This window comes from Hipposideros armiger, unplaced genomic scaffold (assembly GCF_001890085.2).
Source record: "Hipposideros armiger isolate ML-2016 unplaced genomic scaffold, ASM189008v1 scaffold_705, whole genome shotgun sequence".
Taxonomy (NCBI): domain Eukaryota; kingdom Metazoa; phylum Chordata; class Mammalia; order Chiroptera; family Hipposideridae; genus Hipposideros; species Hipposideros armiger.
Window position 1 is genome coordinate 92018 of NW_017732055.1, and position 17497 is coordinate 109514.

The following is a 17497-nucleotide window of genomic DNA, read 5'->3' on the forward strand; positions in this document are numbered from 1 at the left end:
TATTCTGCATGAGCTATTTATCCTGGTATTATACTGGAAACTTCCTTTATACTGTTACTTAATTTTTCTTGTATTCATCCTGAAACCAATACTTGTTGTAATCAGCAAATATTTAGTGAATACCTATTGTGTACCAGGTAATAATGAGTGTTGTGGGTATATAAGCATGAATAAAATACTCTCTTTCTCCTCAGTCTAGTTAAGAAGATAAAATACAAAGTATATTAACTTTAAAGCGAAAGTGTGTGCTTTAACTCACAGTTCAAGGCAACAATTCAAGAGACTTCATAAGGCAGTGCATGACTTGCTGCTCAATGGCATAAACAGTGCCCTTTCCTTCTGGGCTACAGTTATATTATAGGACCTGAGCCAGGTGTGCTTTGCTCAAGATACCCAATAGCGGGCTGGCCGAGTGGCTCAGTTGGTTAAGAGCTTGCTCAAGAGTTTGAGCTCTGAGCAACAGCGGTTCGAGTCCCGGCCTGAGCTGAGCAGCTGCTGAGCTACCAACAGGTAACAGGATGGCTCAGATTAAAAAAAAAAAGATACCCAATAGCTTCTGTCCAGCTGAAGCAGGTCTACTGCAAGGGGGAAGAGCAGAAGAAGCTTATGAGCTATTCTGGTGAGCAATTTTCAGTAGTGTGGTATTGATGTGGATGTTATATATACCTATCTAGCACACAGCAGTCAAGGAATATTAAAGCAAGACAACTGACTTACCCGAGTTAAAGAGGTAAGAGGCAGCCACCCGCTATAACTCCCAGGATAACCGTTATCACTCTCGCCTGCTTTTCTCCATTCTTGATTTCTTTATTATAGCCTGTCTCCTCCCACTGCCCTCTCCCCCTCCCCCATTACAATGGAAACTCCCTCAGAGCAGGGACCTGGTAAGTCTTTTTCATATTTTATTCTCAGTGTCTAGAGTGCCTGGTTTACAGTAGGCACTCAAGACATACTTGTTAGTTGAATGAAACTGTCTGCCTATTTAAATGAGGGCTATGCTCACAAACCAGAGAGTGCTCTTTTCATGTTCCCAGTGGGGTGAGGTCTGCTCACCATGCAGCTTCGATCTCTCCAAACATCACTGGCACAGAGTGCTTTCACCATAAAGGGGCTACCTTTTTATTAGGACAACAGAGGACATAGACCTGCTGGGCTGCACTGTTCCATCTGGTGATTGGAAAACATATAAGTCCTGGGTCTAGAGGCTGAACCTTCAATTTACTTTATATTACCATTCCTACTTGTGTCCTGATCTTTTCTTTTTGGAATATTTTAGAAGAAAGGCCTTTGGAAATATAGAAATGGAAAGTGTTAATTTAGTTCTGCTTAGTGCCATGTGAGGTAGTAGACAGAAAGAAGCAAGAAGGAAAATATGTGAAATTCTCAGTAATCTGTAAATTTGGTACTTTAATATAGAGTCTGAGGTATTATAGAAAAGATGAAAGGAATTAAAATGTGATTTTAAAAATAATTCTATATGTAAGAAAGAGGAGAGCTCAATGAAGCAGTTACTACTAAAGTAATCATAACTATGGTTATGGCATTACTGTTTACAAACCTCTCTTGCATTATCTTTTTTTCTAATTAAATTTATTGGGGTGACAATGGTTAGTGAAATTACATAGGTTTCAAGTGTACATTTCTATAATATATCATCTATGTGTCATGTTGTGTGCTCACCACTTTCACATTATCTTACTCTTCCTACAAACCTAGATCCTACTTATTTGGCATTTGATTCGTGGGCATTTTGTCAAGGGCCAGGCACTTCTTCTCAGGCACTGGGAATTCTGAGGAATTCACAATCAATCACAATTATAAGAAAAGGGTAAGTGGTGAGCAAAAGAGATGAACACAGGGCGTTGTGAGCATAGGGAAGGAATACTTCTCTCACCCAGACTGCTAGAGAGCAAAGATTTGTGAGGAGGAAAACAACAAGCTGAGTCATAGATAAGTAGGAATTACCTGGTGAAGAAGACAGAATAAAGCAGTGACAAGGAAGTATGGGAACACAGGGTATGCAAGAAACTTCAACTAGACCTGTATGAATGAGAGATGGATAGACAGGAGTGGAGGAGCCCTGAGAGAAGGAGCTGCATACTAGCCAGAGGGCAGAACAAGAGAGCCTTGAATCCATGCTAAGTAAAGGCCTGACACTCTGAAAACAATAGAGACAATGACAGATTTTAAATGAGGAGAGATGATCGGATATTGCAGCTACTCTTAGTGGCTTACCCAGTGAAAATCCTCCTCCACTTCCTAAAGAATCCCAGTTTTTTCTCATACATCAAGAGGCTACATTTTTCAATGGAGACAGCCCTACACCAGGGCAAGGAAGTAAAACTTCATCAATATAAGCCAATCTTGGTAATTCCAAGGCATTGCCATCGCCTGATTTAGCCACAGGCATGTGTCACAATTCTGCCTAGTGCGATCGAGGGGAAATCTGCTTTGGGGCTTCTGGAAGAGATTCTCTCCCTCTTAAAAAGGAATATCTATTACGGACATTCTTTCTTCTGCCATTGCACAATGTGTGAACATTTGTTGCTTGGAGCAACTGCAGCCATCTCGGGACCATGAAGAAAAAAGCCTCAAGACAAAAGTCAACATGTTGAGGATGGAAAAATGGAAAGATGTAAAGAACCAAGGGCCTTGAAGTGGTGGATGACAAAATTAAGTATTCTATAACCACCCACTCCAGAGTTCTTTTTTTAGAAAAATCCCTTACTGCCATTCTCAGTTGGGTCTACTGTTCTATTTTGCATCCCAAAGCATTCCAATTGATAGACTGATTTTCATTTTGGAAAGTTCAGTGTGGTAGCAGTGAGCCAGTTAGATGAAAGGGGACTGAGAATGTAGGTAGGGATGTTAGTAGGAAGCTGCTGTAGGAAGCAGTGAGTACTAAGGAGACAAAGTCTGTGGGGTGGAGGGCGGGGGTCAGGGAGGGGGGGGGAAGGTTTAAGAAATAGAAGGGATTTGGAATAAACAGGACTTGAAGACCATCTTGTTGTATGTCCTAGATGATTATGCTGTTTCTGGATGGTTGTACCAGTCAATGACATAGGGGACAGCGGAGGAGGAACACAAGTGGGGAGTTTGTGGAAATGATGCCATATAGGCTACCATATTCATTTTGCAGATGAAATAGCCAAGTCTCACTCACTAAATTGTATAGTCTATGAGGATATGGATCCTGTTATCCTCTGTACTACTGATTCTGTGTCTATGAGTTTTTGTTTGTTTGTATGTTAGTCTTGTTCATTTGTTGCTTTCAGTTTTATATCCCACAGTTACATGGTTCTCGACTTTTTAGATAATTAATAAGTAGATAATTAAAAAGCATGCTTAATAATAAATGAGTGAGGCCTAGAAAAAGATAGCACATGAAGTTAGAGTTGTGAAGCTAGAACACACACTCAAGGCCTCTTAATTCTTTCCAGCACACTGTCTACTACATGCCAACAATATCAAAAAAAGATTTGCTCTCAGATTCTGAAGCACAGGAGGGAACTCTTACTCGTAGGTATGAATAGGGGTGGGTTCACTCCCTCAGGTCACATTAAGAGAGCATCTAATTTTTTCCATTAATGTATATTTTACAGAAGAGTTTCTTAAAGAAGATGTTCAAGAAAGATGTACTTAAGGACACCTGAGAACCATGGATTTTATCTCTTTACTGACATACTCAGAATGAAATAGACTCCTTTCATTCGAGCCCAGAGCTCATAATTGGAAAATCGGGCAAAAATGAAGATTTAAAACCTCTTCACTATCTGAGTGAATAGAAACTAACCCAAATCACTCTTAGACTATTTTAAGTCATGCTCTTGTATTGCCTTGGAAAGAGTCAGGAAACAACTGTTTACCATTTTATGTACAAGAATCATTAAAGTACTAGAAGATATTATTTAATATCTCTTGGTTTTTACTCCTTTAAGAGAAATAATGCTAATTGCTCTACGTTCCCTAATTTGTATCATTCTTCCAATTATTTTTCTATCTTTATGTCTCTATTCTCAGCATTCTTTATTTTCTCTACACTCTTAAGCTGAGGGACCCAAAGTTTGTTGAGAAAATAATTATTTCCATATTTTTGTTTCTTCTCTTATGTCATATTTAAAAGAATGTAAATGTTTTCCAAAATTAAACTAAGAGATACAGAGGAGGTAAAGAAGTAGAAACCATTGACCTTAATCGCAAAGAATTGATCACTGCTGATGGAAATGTAAATTGGCACAGCCACTATGGAAAACAATATGGAGGTTCCTCAAATATTAAGAATACAATTACCATATGTCCCAGCAATCCCTCTTTTGTGTATCTACCCAAAAAAATCTGAAAAAAATTTATCCATAAAGATATGTGCACCCCTATATTCATCACAGCATTATTGGCCAAGACCTAGAAACAGTCCAAATGCCCTTCCACAGATGACTGGAAAAAGAAGATGTGGTACATATGTACAATGGAATGTTACTTGGCCAGAAGAAAAGATGAAATACTGCCATTTGCAGCAACATGGATAATCTTGAGATTATCATGCTAAGTGAGTTAGACAGAAAAAGTCGAGAACCATATAACCGTGGGATATAAAACTGAAAGCAACAAATGAACAAGACAAACTAACATACAAACAAACAAAAACTCATAGACACAGAAAATAGTTTAGTGGTTACCAGAGGGTAAGGAGACGGGGTGGTAGAAGAGGGTAAAGGGGGTCAAATATATGGTGATGGAAGGAGTACTAACTCTGAGTGGTGACCACACAATGCAACATATAGATGATGTATTACACAGTTGTACACTTGAAACCTATATGATTTTACTTACCAACGTCACCCCAATAAATTTAATAAAAATGCATAAAAAATTTAAAAAGAATTGATCACTGTGTATGGGAAGCAGGATGCACATAAACTCCTAGTAATTCAAGAAAAATGTTAGTGTGTAATTCAAGGGCCAGGTTGCACACTATAGAAGTGTTTTAGCCATTTAGAAAAGCAATGGAATATCAGGGGCTATTAAGAAAGAATTCATGGACACTAATAAACATAGAGCGCGACTTAAAGAGCATCTAAGATTTAGAGGGGAAGAATAGGAAGGAGTATAAAAGGAGGGAGTAAAAAAGCAGGGAGGCTGGAGTATAAAGATATCTGGAACAGAGGGTTTTTATGGAAAATACATCTAAGATACTTATTTTTAAAAAATATTCCTCCCATAAAACCTTATATTTATATTGATAGTCACCCTGTCCATTATGGACATCATCTAGATAGATAAAGGTCATCATATTTTCTCCTCAACAATGATGCTTTCATAAATTGATCTATTTAGCTTCGATAATGAATAAAAATCATGTTGACTTTTAATTCTATCTATGCTCTTAATTAGCATTTCGATATTAAGTAAACATGAAACATTACAAAATATGGGGCCTAGTCATCAGATTACAGAAATCTGATAGGCCAAGTACATGGTAGGGGCTTAATAAATATTTATTGAATCAATGGAAAAAAAGGAAAGGAAAAGAGAAAAAAGAAAGGAAGGATGGAGTTTGGAAATATTATTTCTCTTTAATTTTTCAAAAGTTAGGTGAGCAATTATTTAACTCATAACTTAATTAGTATTTTGAATCTTATCTTTAGGTTTGATTCTTCATAATTTGCCAAATCTTCAAGAATACAGGGTACATGTTGGTACATTTTTATTTTCTTTTTTCAGATTAACTATGGTTCTGCATCTTTTTCTAAGGTTCCTGAAATTTTCAATAGGTAACAAGAGTTATAACATAAACAGTTCCATTATTTCTTCAAGAATAGCCCAAATTTGAAATATCAAAAGACAGCTCAAGAGTAATAGGGGAAAACAGGAATAATTTAGTTCAATCTTACAATACTCTAAAGAAAATAAAAAAGAATTCCAGGAAACTTTAGTTGCAGTACAAATGAACCCCCCTACTTTATATAAGCCTTCCTGAGCTACAGAGGTAGAGGGGGGAGTGGAACAAAGAATGTGAGAAGAAACAAGTAGTTATTTACAATAACAAACGCCTTTCCCCAGGGGTAAGTTATTCTGGAGCAGGAATGCACAGAGAGATCCTTTGCATAAGCAAGAACTGAGTAAGATAAACATTTCTGACACTGTCACAGATTTGGAGACTAGAACTGAGTAAGATAAACATTTCAGACCCTGTCATAGATTTGGAGACTATCTCAGCATTCCAGACTCCCCTGTGTTGTATATTGTGGGAAAAGGGCCACCAGCCTTGAAACCAAAATGGCCTGTTCTCAGAGTGACATCTGCATTTAAGAGCAGGATAGCCCTGGGCGTCATTTAGTCCTTCTGAGTCTTTTTCCATCATCTGCAAAACAGGGATAATCCTACCTACCTCTTAGGATGGTTGTACTGATTAAAAAAAAAAAAAAGTGTCTGCAAAAAGCCTGAGTGTCTGGCAAATAGGAGCTCAATAAATTGTAATTTGTATTAATTCTTAAATGACTAATGGGGCTCAAATTTCCCCACTTCACTGTGGCAAGAGGGAAAGGCCTCCTTACTTTAGTGAAGACAATCAAATCAACTTGTTAATTCCAAACAGAGCCATTCTTATGGAGTATCTACATGGAAAGAATAAAGCTAGAGCCAATTCTCAATTATCCGATGCAACAAAACAAGACATACAGTAGTCCCCTTTTATTCACAATCTTACTTTCTATGGGTTCAGTTACTCGAGGTCAACTGTTGTTCAAAAACATTAAATGAAAAATTCCAGAAATAAACAATTCACAAGTTTTAAATTGTGTATTGTTCTAAGTAGTATGATGAAATCATGCTGGGGTGTGAATCATCCCTTTGCCCAGCTTATCCACACTGTACACTGCCCCCCCCGCCTGTCAGTCACTGTGTAGCTACCTCAGTTATCAGATCAGTTATGAGAGAGAGAGAGAGAGAGAGAGAGAGAGAGAGAGGAGAGAGGGAGACCACATTCACATAACTTTTTGTAAATTGTTATATTGTTATAATTACAGTACATTGTTATAATTACAGTATATTGTTATAATTACAATATATTGTTATAATTACAGTATATTGTTATAATTATTCTATTTTATTTCCATTGCTGTTAATCTCTTACTGTGCGTACTTTATAAATTAAACTTTATCATAGGTATGTATGTATAGAAGAAACATAGTATATATAGGGTTGTGTCCTATCCACACTTTCAGGCATCCACTGGGGGTCTTGGGACGTATCCGGTACAGATAAGGGAGGACTTCTGCCCCTGGGAGCAGGAGGTACGTGTTTTTTTGTTCTATTTCTGTCTTCGGTTGCAGCTCCTCACCTCCCCTTTAACCACCCCCAGTCTCCACTCTAATTCACCTACACTCTGTCAGTCTTTCCCTCACATCTACCACCCACCAAACTTATTTAGTTTTTTTTCAAATTTTAAGAAGTTTCCTATTGAAAAATGTAAGGATCTGGAAAAATCTAAAATTCAAATCAATCATTCTATGCAACATAAAAATTCCCTCCCCCTAGACCTTGACCATGACATACGTCTTGGATCTGTCCACATGCTGCACAGCACTGTAAATGGAAATGCTGTTTTAAGATATTTCAAATTATGGTTAAAATATACACAAAGCACTGGAGAGAGTTTGGGGCTTTGTATTAGAATAAAGGAAAGCTCTTTCTAGTTTTTAGTTACATAAAATTATTGTAAACCTTAAAATCTAAAATGTTTTAAAAATGTACAGTACATCAAGAGTAAGCTTTTTTAAAATCTCAAATCCATGTATTACGCTATTGGTGAAATCTACTTTGCAGGCTGAAGATACAAAAGCTGGAGTTGAGTGGCTCTAGACAGACTTTTTAAAAAACCTGTGAAATGTTTTATAGCCACAGAAATGGTTCTGGAAACAATAATATTAAAACTATTCAAAGGCTGAATATTCTAGTTGCATAATACAAATACAGAATAATTTGCAAATGGATCCTTTAACAATGTTTTTGGTTATGGATATAATGGTGTTGAGGGAACAATCTCAGGTCATACTCATAGATGCCGAATATCACCAACAATCCTTTCTCATGGCCAGTCTGGGAGAAGTTTGTGAAGTATTAAGTTTGTGTTAAGACTGCTCCACTTTCTCACCTGTAACTTCCCCAGGCCTGTTCCTATTATATGATTTCATCCCTTGTCTTAAAGATACCAACCTGATAAATCACCGATCAGGGTAAATTAGTTTATGTCCAACCTCTTACGCGAGTCTTCACATTAGAAAAAAAGTGATTAGCAGGAAGTATCTGACCCTCAAAGAACAAATCTCTAATGGTAAAATTTCAGACATCACCATTTTTAGGTAGGGTATTATTTGAGTCAGAAAATATTTCCTAGCCCAGGACTATAACTAGAATTATATTAGTAGTAATAATTGCCTTCTAAACTATTTCTCAAATTTTGATCGTGAGATCACTTGTACTATAATCACCAAAGATACCCATTACGAGACAGAGAGAGAGAGAGAGAGAGAGAGAGAGAGAGAGAGAGAGAGAGGTTGATTTCTAGGCCTGATCCCAGAATCATTAAATCAGAATCTCTGGGAATGAGGAACTTATAATTTAGAAAGAAAAGATAAATGGGTAATCAAATTCAAATGAGTATTATTATCCCAAGTTTGGAAATCATCAGATTATACGTTATAAACAAAAGCTCAGGGTTTCCATGCATTGATTATCCTACCAGTATTCATTGTGGCATGGGGGAATAGAAATTTTTATTTTAAATTGGTAGCTGTATATAAGGAACCCAAATTTTATCTTTTGGTCTTACCAGGCACTCCAGCTTGGATCCAGAAGTTGATGTCTGTCCCTTCTCCATCACTAAAGACCTGTGTGATATTGATGGGCTGCAGCAGGTTCATGACCTCCTTGATGATGGCCCTGGCCTTTTCACTGCCAGTGAATTGCAGCCCAGAGGGTAAGAAAGTTCCAGAGTCAGACTCCATCACCAGGCTATATTTGGAAATATTTGCCTAAACAAAAGAGGAAAGTGTGGTTTATTTCTGTTGCTTGTTTGCTTTCTCCTTAGGAACTATCAACAACAATAATCAAATACTTCATCTCCTCACCAGTTCTTGCCAAAACACATCTTGCTCTGTCTGACTTAGGGTCTGGTCTGCCTATTACCTAACTGTTCTGAGAAGCACAATTACTCATCCTGGAATTTGCCAAACTCGAGTTGACTTGGAAGGATTAAAAAAATATAATGAAAAGAAATATAAAGCCCCATATTAAAAGTATTCAATTATTGCTACTAGCCAAAACAGTCTTTGAACCCATTTTCTTAAGTGCCTTCTGTGTACCAGGATGCAAATCCTTCTATACAGTGGGGGATACCCAGATAGTATTAGTGGTGTTCAGACAAAAGAAGGTATGCTTTGTGGACTTATTTCTCTGTATCTCTTTCCTCTAAACAGATATTCTGTCTTATTTTAATTGTGAGTTCTACTGAATATTAAAGGCATCAAACAGACAGGTTTGTCTTGGGTTTCTGGTGTTATTATTCCATCTCTGGGGAGGGAGGTAACAGAACAACAACATACGAAACGCTGCTCTCTCTGGTGTACAACCATAGCACTCCAAACCATGGCAACTCTGCCAGGCCGCTAGTTTCCAAATAAAGTCTGGTAAGAAAGCGCACAGTGATTTCATATAGTCAATATCATCACTGTAAGAGCTTAGGATGTAAGAAACTCTCGTCAGGTTGTACAGCTAAATTGCCACACTGACCTAAGACTTGAAAGTTTAAGGTCCTTCAAACTGGCCTGGCCACCTGTCTCCCTGGAACCACCCACTTCTTCAAGACTGACCAACTACTATCAACAACTACTCGGTTGAGTTATTTCCAAGCTTCTTGGATGCTACTGTATTTGTTCCTCATTATTCACTTAGCAAAAATCAATAACAACATCTGTACAGTGTTTCCAGAGAGCTTTCACATTTGCAATCTCCTTTGATCTTCTTCCATAACCCTTGAAGTACACAAAGCAGCTTTATGGTTCATGCTGTTTTATAGAAAAGGAACTGAGGATTAGAGAGGTCAAGTGATTTGCTCAAAGTCACACAGTTGCAAATGGTAGAGCTCGGTCTGAAATCCCATGCTTTCCAAAACTCCATACTGCCACCGCTTGCATGGGGTAGTAGAGTGATAAGTAATACTTGTTCTGCATTCGAATGATTTTTTTCACTTACATAACAATTTGAGGGTTGCATAATTTTGTTTTTCTAAAACAGACTGTAAATAGATTCTAATACAACGATTTCCTAACTATTGCCATGGAGTGTACTATTGTCACAAGGGCAAAAGCAGTGGCGAGTTCCAGAGCAGGATGTTGTCAGCACTGACAGCACTAAACGTGTTGGCTCTGGAATACCAACATTTTGTTGCTGTTAATGTTGAGGAAGTTAACAAAGCAGAAGTTTGCTCATATTTCTACTCTCCCGTCTAAGGAATTTCCGTCTTCATGGTGATTTTCAGAGAAAGACCCAAGGCATTTATAATAAAAAGTGCCACCTCAGTTTTCCACTGTGACTACTCCGCAATGGAAGCATCTTTAATAATATGCAAAATATTTGCATTAATGCCTTACATTCAAGGCTCGTTTAACTAGCACCCTGATGCCAGGTCAGCAGGTTGATATATCCTAACCCTTCCCCCCACCCCAAGTTCTTTCTGTCTCCTGTAAAGAGGAGAATAAAAACATCACAACCTATCTGCAAATGAAAACAGAATTAGGTAATCTTACATGTGAGAGTTCCCATAATGTAGGCAGAGCCCATCCTTCCAACAAGAAAATTAGGCAAAGTGCTTCTAATTACGTACAATTTAGGTTAAAAGTGGAGCTAGGTAGCAGTTTGGCCATCAGACCCAACACTAACAAGCAGCTTAGTGAGGTGGACACAGCACTAGACATGCTGTATTCTGTTACTGACTTAGCAAGTGACACGCTGGCTGCCGAGGGGGATGACTGGCTTTCTCCCTCTATCCCCATGTCATGTCACTTTGGCCTTTGGCTTCTCCATCTGTAAGTTGGTACAAATGCTCTTTTCCAAAGCTTGAATAATGAGCCTGCACATATGGAGCTTTGAGTGCCTCCAAAGAAAAGACTTGTAGCCCAACATGAAAGTGATTGCGTGAGTTGAACTTGCCAGGGCATCTAACACAATGTTAATTAAGGGCTCCTTGGCCCTCTTCAACTGCAAATGAACGGATGTCCTAGGGACAAACAACTCCACAGTTTGTGAATGCCCTGTGCAATGTTACAGGATGTTGATAGGAACATAAAGAATAACGTAGATAAAGGAGATTTCAAAGGTGCTGTATGCTGTATGTGCGGCAGCCAGTTTAGCAGAGAGATGAAGAGTTTGAGCTTTGGAATTATTCAGACTGTGTTTAATCCTCAGGGTAACCAGTCATTGGCTTTGTGACTTTGGCCAGACTGGGTAACTTTTCAGTTCTTCCTCCATGAAGTGGGCATGATAATAGTAGCCAGTTCATGGAGTTGTGAGAAAGAATGTATTGTAAAGCCTGGCACATAATTAGCACTTCATAAACAGTTGTTGTTTCGGGTCTTACCACCAAGTATCTGTACCTCCCAAATTTTCAAGGATGGTCTCCATTTAAGCCATTCTGTTAGTTGCTAGTAATGATGATAGGCAGCATTTTTGCGGTGCTTTCTGCACTCCAGATGCTGTGTGAAATGCTTTACAGCTTACCCCATGTAATGCTCACATTCTGTAGGTGCTATTGTAGTTCTCATTTTATAGGTGAAGCAACTGCGGTTTAGTCAGGCTAATTAGCTTTCCCAGGGTTACCTAGTTAGTAAGTGGGGCAGCCAGAATTCAAATGCAGAGGTTTGCCCTACCTGCTTGTGCTCTGCACCCCTCCCTACCACTGCCCTGTCTCCGGAAGCTTACTTCCATGTGGCAGACCACAAGGCCTCACTTTTAATGTAAAATACAGAGACTGTAGTTACAAATATATAGAGCTTGAAACTTTTATGATCATAATACAAGGTCTACTTGGACAGAATTTATTGTCTTTGCTAATAATTTAATTAAGCAAAGAGAAGAATTAAAAACAAAAACAGAACCAAAAAAAAACTATTGCTCTATAATTTCCTTCCAACTAGAATAAAAAGCCTGAAATAATAAAACATCATTTCAAGCCGAATTAGACAGTATGTGCAGATGTCAGTAAACCAGAATTCTGGCGTAGGTAGAGACATGTTTGATTTCTATTGATGTAGAATTTTATTAGCTACTGCTAATGTGATGTCAGCATTCTATTGTTTTCTATTTGTAGATAAATATCACCATATGTTTTCAATACAGAACTAAGAAAACAAGCCACCCACCATCCATGACACTGCCTTTTCCTCCTCATTTATGGGGAGTCATTGTCTAATTGTTAGCACATGGTGAAGGAGCTGGGAAAATGAAACGTCTCTGAACAAAGAAACTGGAATACATAAGCTGGGTCACTGGGCCCCATGGACCTGCTGGTTCTCAGAAACGTGTCACAGACATCTGTGTTCCTTACTACGCCATGAGTTGTTGAGGATACACTCAGTGTAGACTTGAAAAGCTGGTTATAGCCAGTGACTGTGGAGCAGATCCATGCTTGTTTCACTCAACCAATTTTAGCATATAACAAGCTACTCATCCTCCTGTTTATGGCGCGTAGAAAGCAACCTCCTTCCAGAGACTGAATGCTTTATTGCTGAAACAAACAGCACTGGTTGAGACAAGATGAGGCATATGGATGAGGAGGCTGAGCAGCTCAAAGACAACCCCCACTCTGCTCTCTCGATAAAGAGAAACACCGCTTTATTAGCAGCCATGGGAACTGCCTTTCATTGCCATGTTATGTACATAACGCATTGTAGAGAAATGCTCCAGGTAACCTCCTCCGTTGGGATCACTGGATTAGGTAATATCTGCTCAGAGTTAAGCATTTATACTGTTTTGTGCTAGAATCACATCCTATCACAGTTCTTTTCTTTTTTTAAGGGTCAGTTCACTTTGCCAAAGAACAAATTGTTAACCGTTAGCATAGAAACAACGTGTTTAAAATACATACTGCATGTTTTAAAGTGCTTATTCCCTAGTATAAACACAAAGATGATGTTTGTGTTTATAAACTTTTATAAAATTCCAGGCAATCTTCTTCAGAAATATAGACCCAAGTCGAGCATCTCTTCTTCCTTCAAATTTGGCTTCCTCTTTGTTTTAAAGCTTTTATTTTCTTATAACCTAGGTGACAGGTCTTTGGTTTTTAACTAAAGTGACATTGCAGTCCCAAAATCAAAGGAAGAGAAAAAGAAATGCCTAATTATTCGAATTAATCATGTAGCTTTCTCAACTCAACCTTCAAAGAAGTAAACTCCGCCCTGACACTGGGCAATCAGTCTTGGGACCACTGTCCAGCCCTAGTAAATGTTAATATTTTACAGATGATGATGGTGATGCTGTTTGGTCAGGTGGTGGGCTCAAAACAAGCTCTGAGAAGCTAATCATCTAATGGTACTCTGTGCTTAGTTGTTGCAATTATCTCCTCCAGCTGTGCCAATGACCCTGGAATTCCCAGTTCAAGGGGTGAAGCTGCACAGAGCTTCAGTTCAAACAGCTATCATGACTGGGTGATAGGTAAAGAGGTATCTGCCTGCTGTGCAAAGCTAAGAATAGGTTTTACTTTCTGGTCAGGTCTACCCTGAAGCTCAGACTTTTGTTTCAGACAGTCTCCAGCATTCAATTTTGAACAGCTTTGGGTCCCCAAGATAGAGCCAGGAAAGGGATGATGACAAAGTAGAGAGTCACAAGTTACTTTTATTTGACAGCTAAACTGGCTGCAGCTTGGGAAAACGGGCAGTCTTGGGTAAGTTACTTTAGTACTAAAATTGACACCTATTGTGGTGTAGCCACCATTCTGCCTGCAGGTGGGAACAGAATAAATGACTTCTGGAGATCTCTTTCTAGTCCTATCATTCTCTGTGTGTGTATAGGATTCTGTTGTGAGATGAACCTGTGTTTTCAGGCAATCCAGTTTTTACAGTGTTATCCAAAGCACTCTGAATCTCAGTGAATTCTCCTACTGAGCTTGTTAAAGTCCATAGATCTTAAACTTACCAAAAACACATGATCCCTCTATAATGTCACTATGGAAACGCTAGTGAGCCAGAGGCTGAAAATGTGGCATAAACATAGGCTAAAAGAAATAAGTTTATATTATCTAGGAAATATGACTGCATTCACATTTCTTTTAGGAAAAAAAGAAACACACTATCAAAGATACTTGGTAGATAAACTTTAAAAAGGTTTAACATGGCAAGTTAATGTCTATCTGTTTTTATTTTATGCTCGCACGTTGAAGCAACATAATCAATAGAATGAGTGAAACTCAAGGTTTCCACAATTAAATTTTGATTCCTTTAATTCATTGGTCAAATTTCCATGTTGCTAGTTTCATACACATTTCAATACTGCAGTTGTAGAAATCTGCAACACAGCTAGCTTTGTGAAAGCAGCCTTCTCTGCCGTTTTCATTCTCTATCATCTCAATCCCTCATGTCAGTCTATCTTCTTATACCCATTATACTCCTATACTTCCCCAGGTTGAAAATGTAAGAACTAAATTGCCTTAACAAGGAACCCTTCCTTCAGTCAACCGTCTTTCTTTGACACTGTTACATGCTAAATAAGCATAAAGATATGTTTCTTGTTTTTGATGGGGCTGTTTTACCAGCCAAGACAGTGACTTACTTCTACTCCCCTTCTGGGAAGACTACAACAACTTCTTTAAGTCCCTTTCTAAGGTTATAACAGACGGCTGAGTTCATCTTGTAAGTAAAATGATCAGGTTATTTCTTTTAAAAACACAATACTTATTTTTTTGTCCTGCAAAAATAGGCTACTCTATGCTTGAAAACTGAAATATTCACTCAATACTAGGACATATCCTATTAAAACACAATTAGTCATTAATTCTCTTCTTTTTATAGCCTGCTTACAGACAAGCACTTAGAGCATTTTTAAATTACGGCAATATCCTCATATTCTTTACTTGATCAAGCACTCTTTACTAATATTAGTAAAGATTCTAAGCACAGTTTTATCAGTAATTTTATTTTCTTAAGCATGCCCTGCCTTCTTCTCTCTCCACAACAATAGGGGGTCTGAAACATCATTAAAAACAGTAATACACATGCACGAGTTTCAAAATTCTTGGTCTACTCAAGTGATTTCATGCTCTATCTCTTCCCTAGCCTTCCATATCTAACATGCCACACCCTATTTAATATGCTAGGCTGTTGCACTTTATTCAATCTGTTTTTTTATCCCTACCTTGCTCTTGGAGGAATTCAAGCCTTCCTATAAGAAAAGATCTTTTATAGCATATTGAAAAAGTATGTAAACTCTCAAGAACCAAGAAAATGCCATGAAGGCAGGGATCAAATCTGTGTGGCTCTCAGTCATATCGCCAGCTTAAATAACAGAGCTAAACACATAGTAGATGATCAGTAAACCTTTGAGGAAAAAGAAAGTCACACCAGGAAGACTTGACACGATACCCCAACAGCCACTTGAGGATATAAGTCAGCTCCAGCACATGCTGTCAGGTAAGAGGAAAGGTTGATGTATTACAGAGTTCTCAATACCAAAGGAAAGAAAGCATACCATAGCACCAGATTCTTGAAAAAAAGCAACAATTTTTCCAGCATTCAATTTGAAGAGGAATTATTATGTGGTTCTTTATATGAGGAACATTGAACAAAATAATGGACAGAGTCTCCAATAACAAAAGAAGCAGAAACACTTACTTTTCCTAACACTATTTTCTACATATTGATCCTCAGCTAAAGCAAAAATCAAAATATGAAGTCATATTTCAGTAAACATATTTGTTTCTTCAGAGAGTAAACTGTATTTATTCAAAAGTTATTGAGATAGAAACGGAGGAATAAGGTGACCATTTATCCCTGTTTATCCTGGGCAGTACTATTAATAGTTTATATCCTTTGTCTTGGTATGGTCATTAAGAGTCCTCCTTCTGCTCATAAATGTTTCCTGGTTTTAATAGTAAACCATACTACTGGCCATCTGTATGTCCTCTTTATAGAAATGCCTATTCAGGTCCATGTATAGTACCAGGTGGGTACTAGACTAATCAGGGGGAATTGCTTCATAAATTATATAAATATCTAACCAGTATGATGTACACCTGAACTAAAATAAAATAATATTAAATGTCAACTGTGGTTGAAAAATAAAAAAATAAACTACATAGTCTTCAAAAAAATTATAAGCCATACTGCCAACCTATCTATGAAGGAATTTGTACATAAAGGTGATGAAGATAGGACTGGTTCCTTGCAAAAGGGCAGAGTTTAATAGCAGAGGTAATAACTGGCCGTTATATTAAATGTGATGCATTTTATGAAAGAGACATGTCAAAAAAAGGGGGGGGGCAACTACTGGAAAAGTTGGGGAGAGAGTGATAGAGAGGTAATGGTTTGCCTGAGTGAAGGCCCTCCAATGGAAGTTCTCCAATGAGAACAGAGATCTTGTTAGTTCATTAATGTATCCCCAGGGCCTAGCCAAGAAGCATTTGCTAATACTTGTCAAATGAATAAAGGATACTATTCTAAGCATCTAAATAATGTTGTCCAGATATGTAGCTTTCTAAGAGAGGACCAGAGCTTAGACAATTTCTAAAGGAATAAAAATAAACATGTTCTATAGAGTATCCCACTCTTAAATATCAATTGTCCCTCCTAGAATTTTTGTAGGAGTTAGCAAAAAATTCAAGGTTGAGATCACTAGTGATCATTAAATGGCAAATATTTGATGGAGCTGTATTTTACACTTTCTTCCCTTGGCTTCTGGAACCTCACACTGTTGGCCCTCCTCACGCCTCACTAGATAGTCCTTCTCATTTTCCTGCCATAGTTTTCATATACACCTGATGTTGGGTGGTCAAAACAGTTGAAAGGCCTCTTGTCTCTGTCCTTACTCTCTCTGTTGGTGCTCTCATCCAGCTTTATGGTTTTAAATAAATCTATATATTAATGAGTTCCCATTCATATTTCCATTCCCCTCTCCTGAACTTCAGACTCTTATCCAACAGCTACTCAGCATTTCTACTTAAATCTCTAATCGTGTATTAGCTTCCTATTGCTGTGACAAATGACCATAAATTTAGTGGCTTAAAACAACACACATGTGTTCTTATAGTTCTGGAGGTCCTAAGGTTGAAATGAGTCTTACAGGGCTAAAATCAAGGTGTCGGCAGAGCAAGTTCCCTCTGGAGGTTCTAAGGGAGAATCGATTTCCTTGCCTTTTCTAGTTTCTAGAAGCTTCCCCATTCTTTGGCTCATGGCTCTTTATCAAAGTCCCTTTTTTCCTCCTGCTTCTGTCATCACATCGTCTTCTTCTACC

The 17497-nt window shown here is 38.0% G+C and overlaps 1 protein-coding gene across 6 annotated transcripts in view; it reads right to left on the bottom strand.

Moving 5' to 3' along the window:
• CPQ (carboxypeptidase Q) overlaps nucleotides 1-17497 on the bottom strand; it is a 461474-nt gene that overhangs the window by 91966 nt on the left and 352011 nt on the right. For 5 of the 6 annotated variants that reach the window (XR_002122197.1, XR_002122199.1, XR_002122198.1 and 2 more), the window contains exon 6: nucleotides 8832-9033. Coding sequence is in view for 3 of the 6 variants with exons in the window: in XM_019627075.1 (XP_019482620.1) it covers nucleotides 8832-9033 (202 nt within the window). In the remaining 3 variants the exon portion in view is untranslated. Of the gene's footprint in view, nucleotides 1-5695; nucleotides 5756-8831; nucleotides 9034-17497 lie in introns of those variants that run through there. The other variant, XM_019627077.1, reaches the window with a different exon arrangement.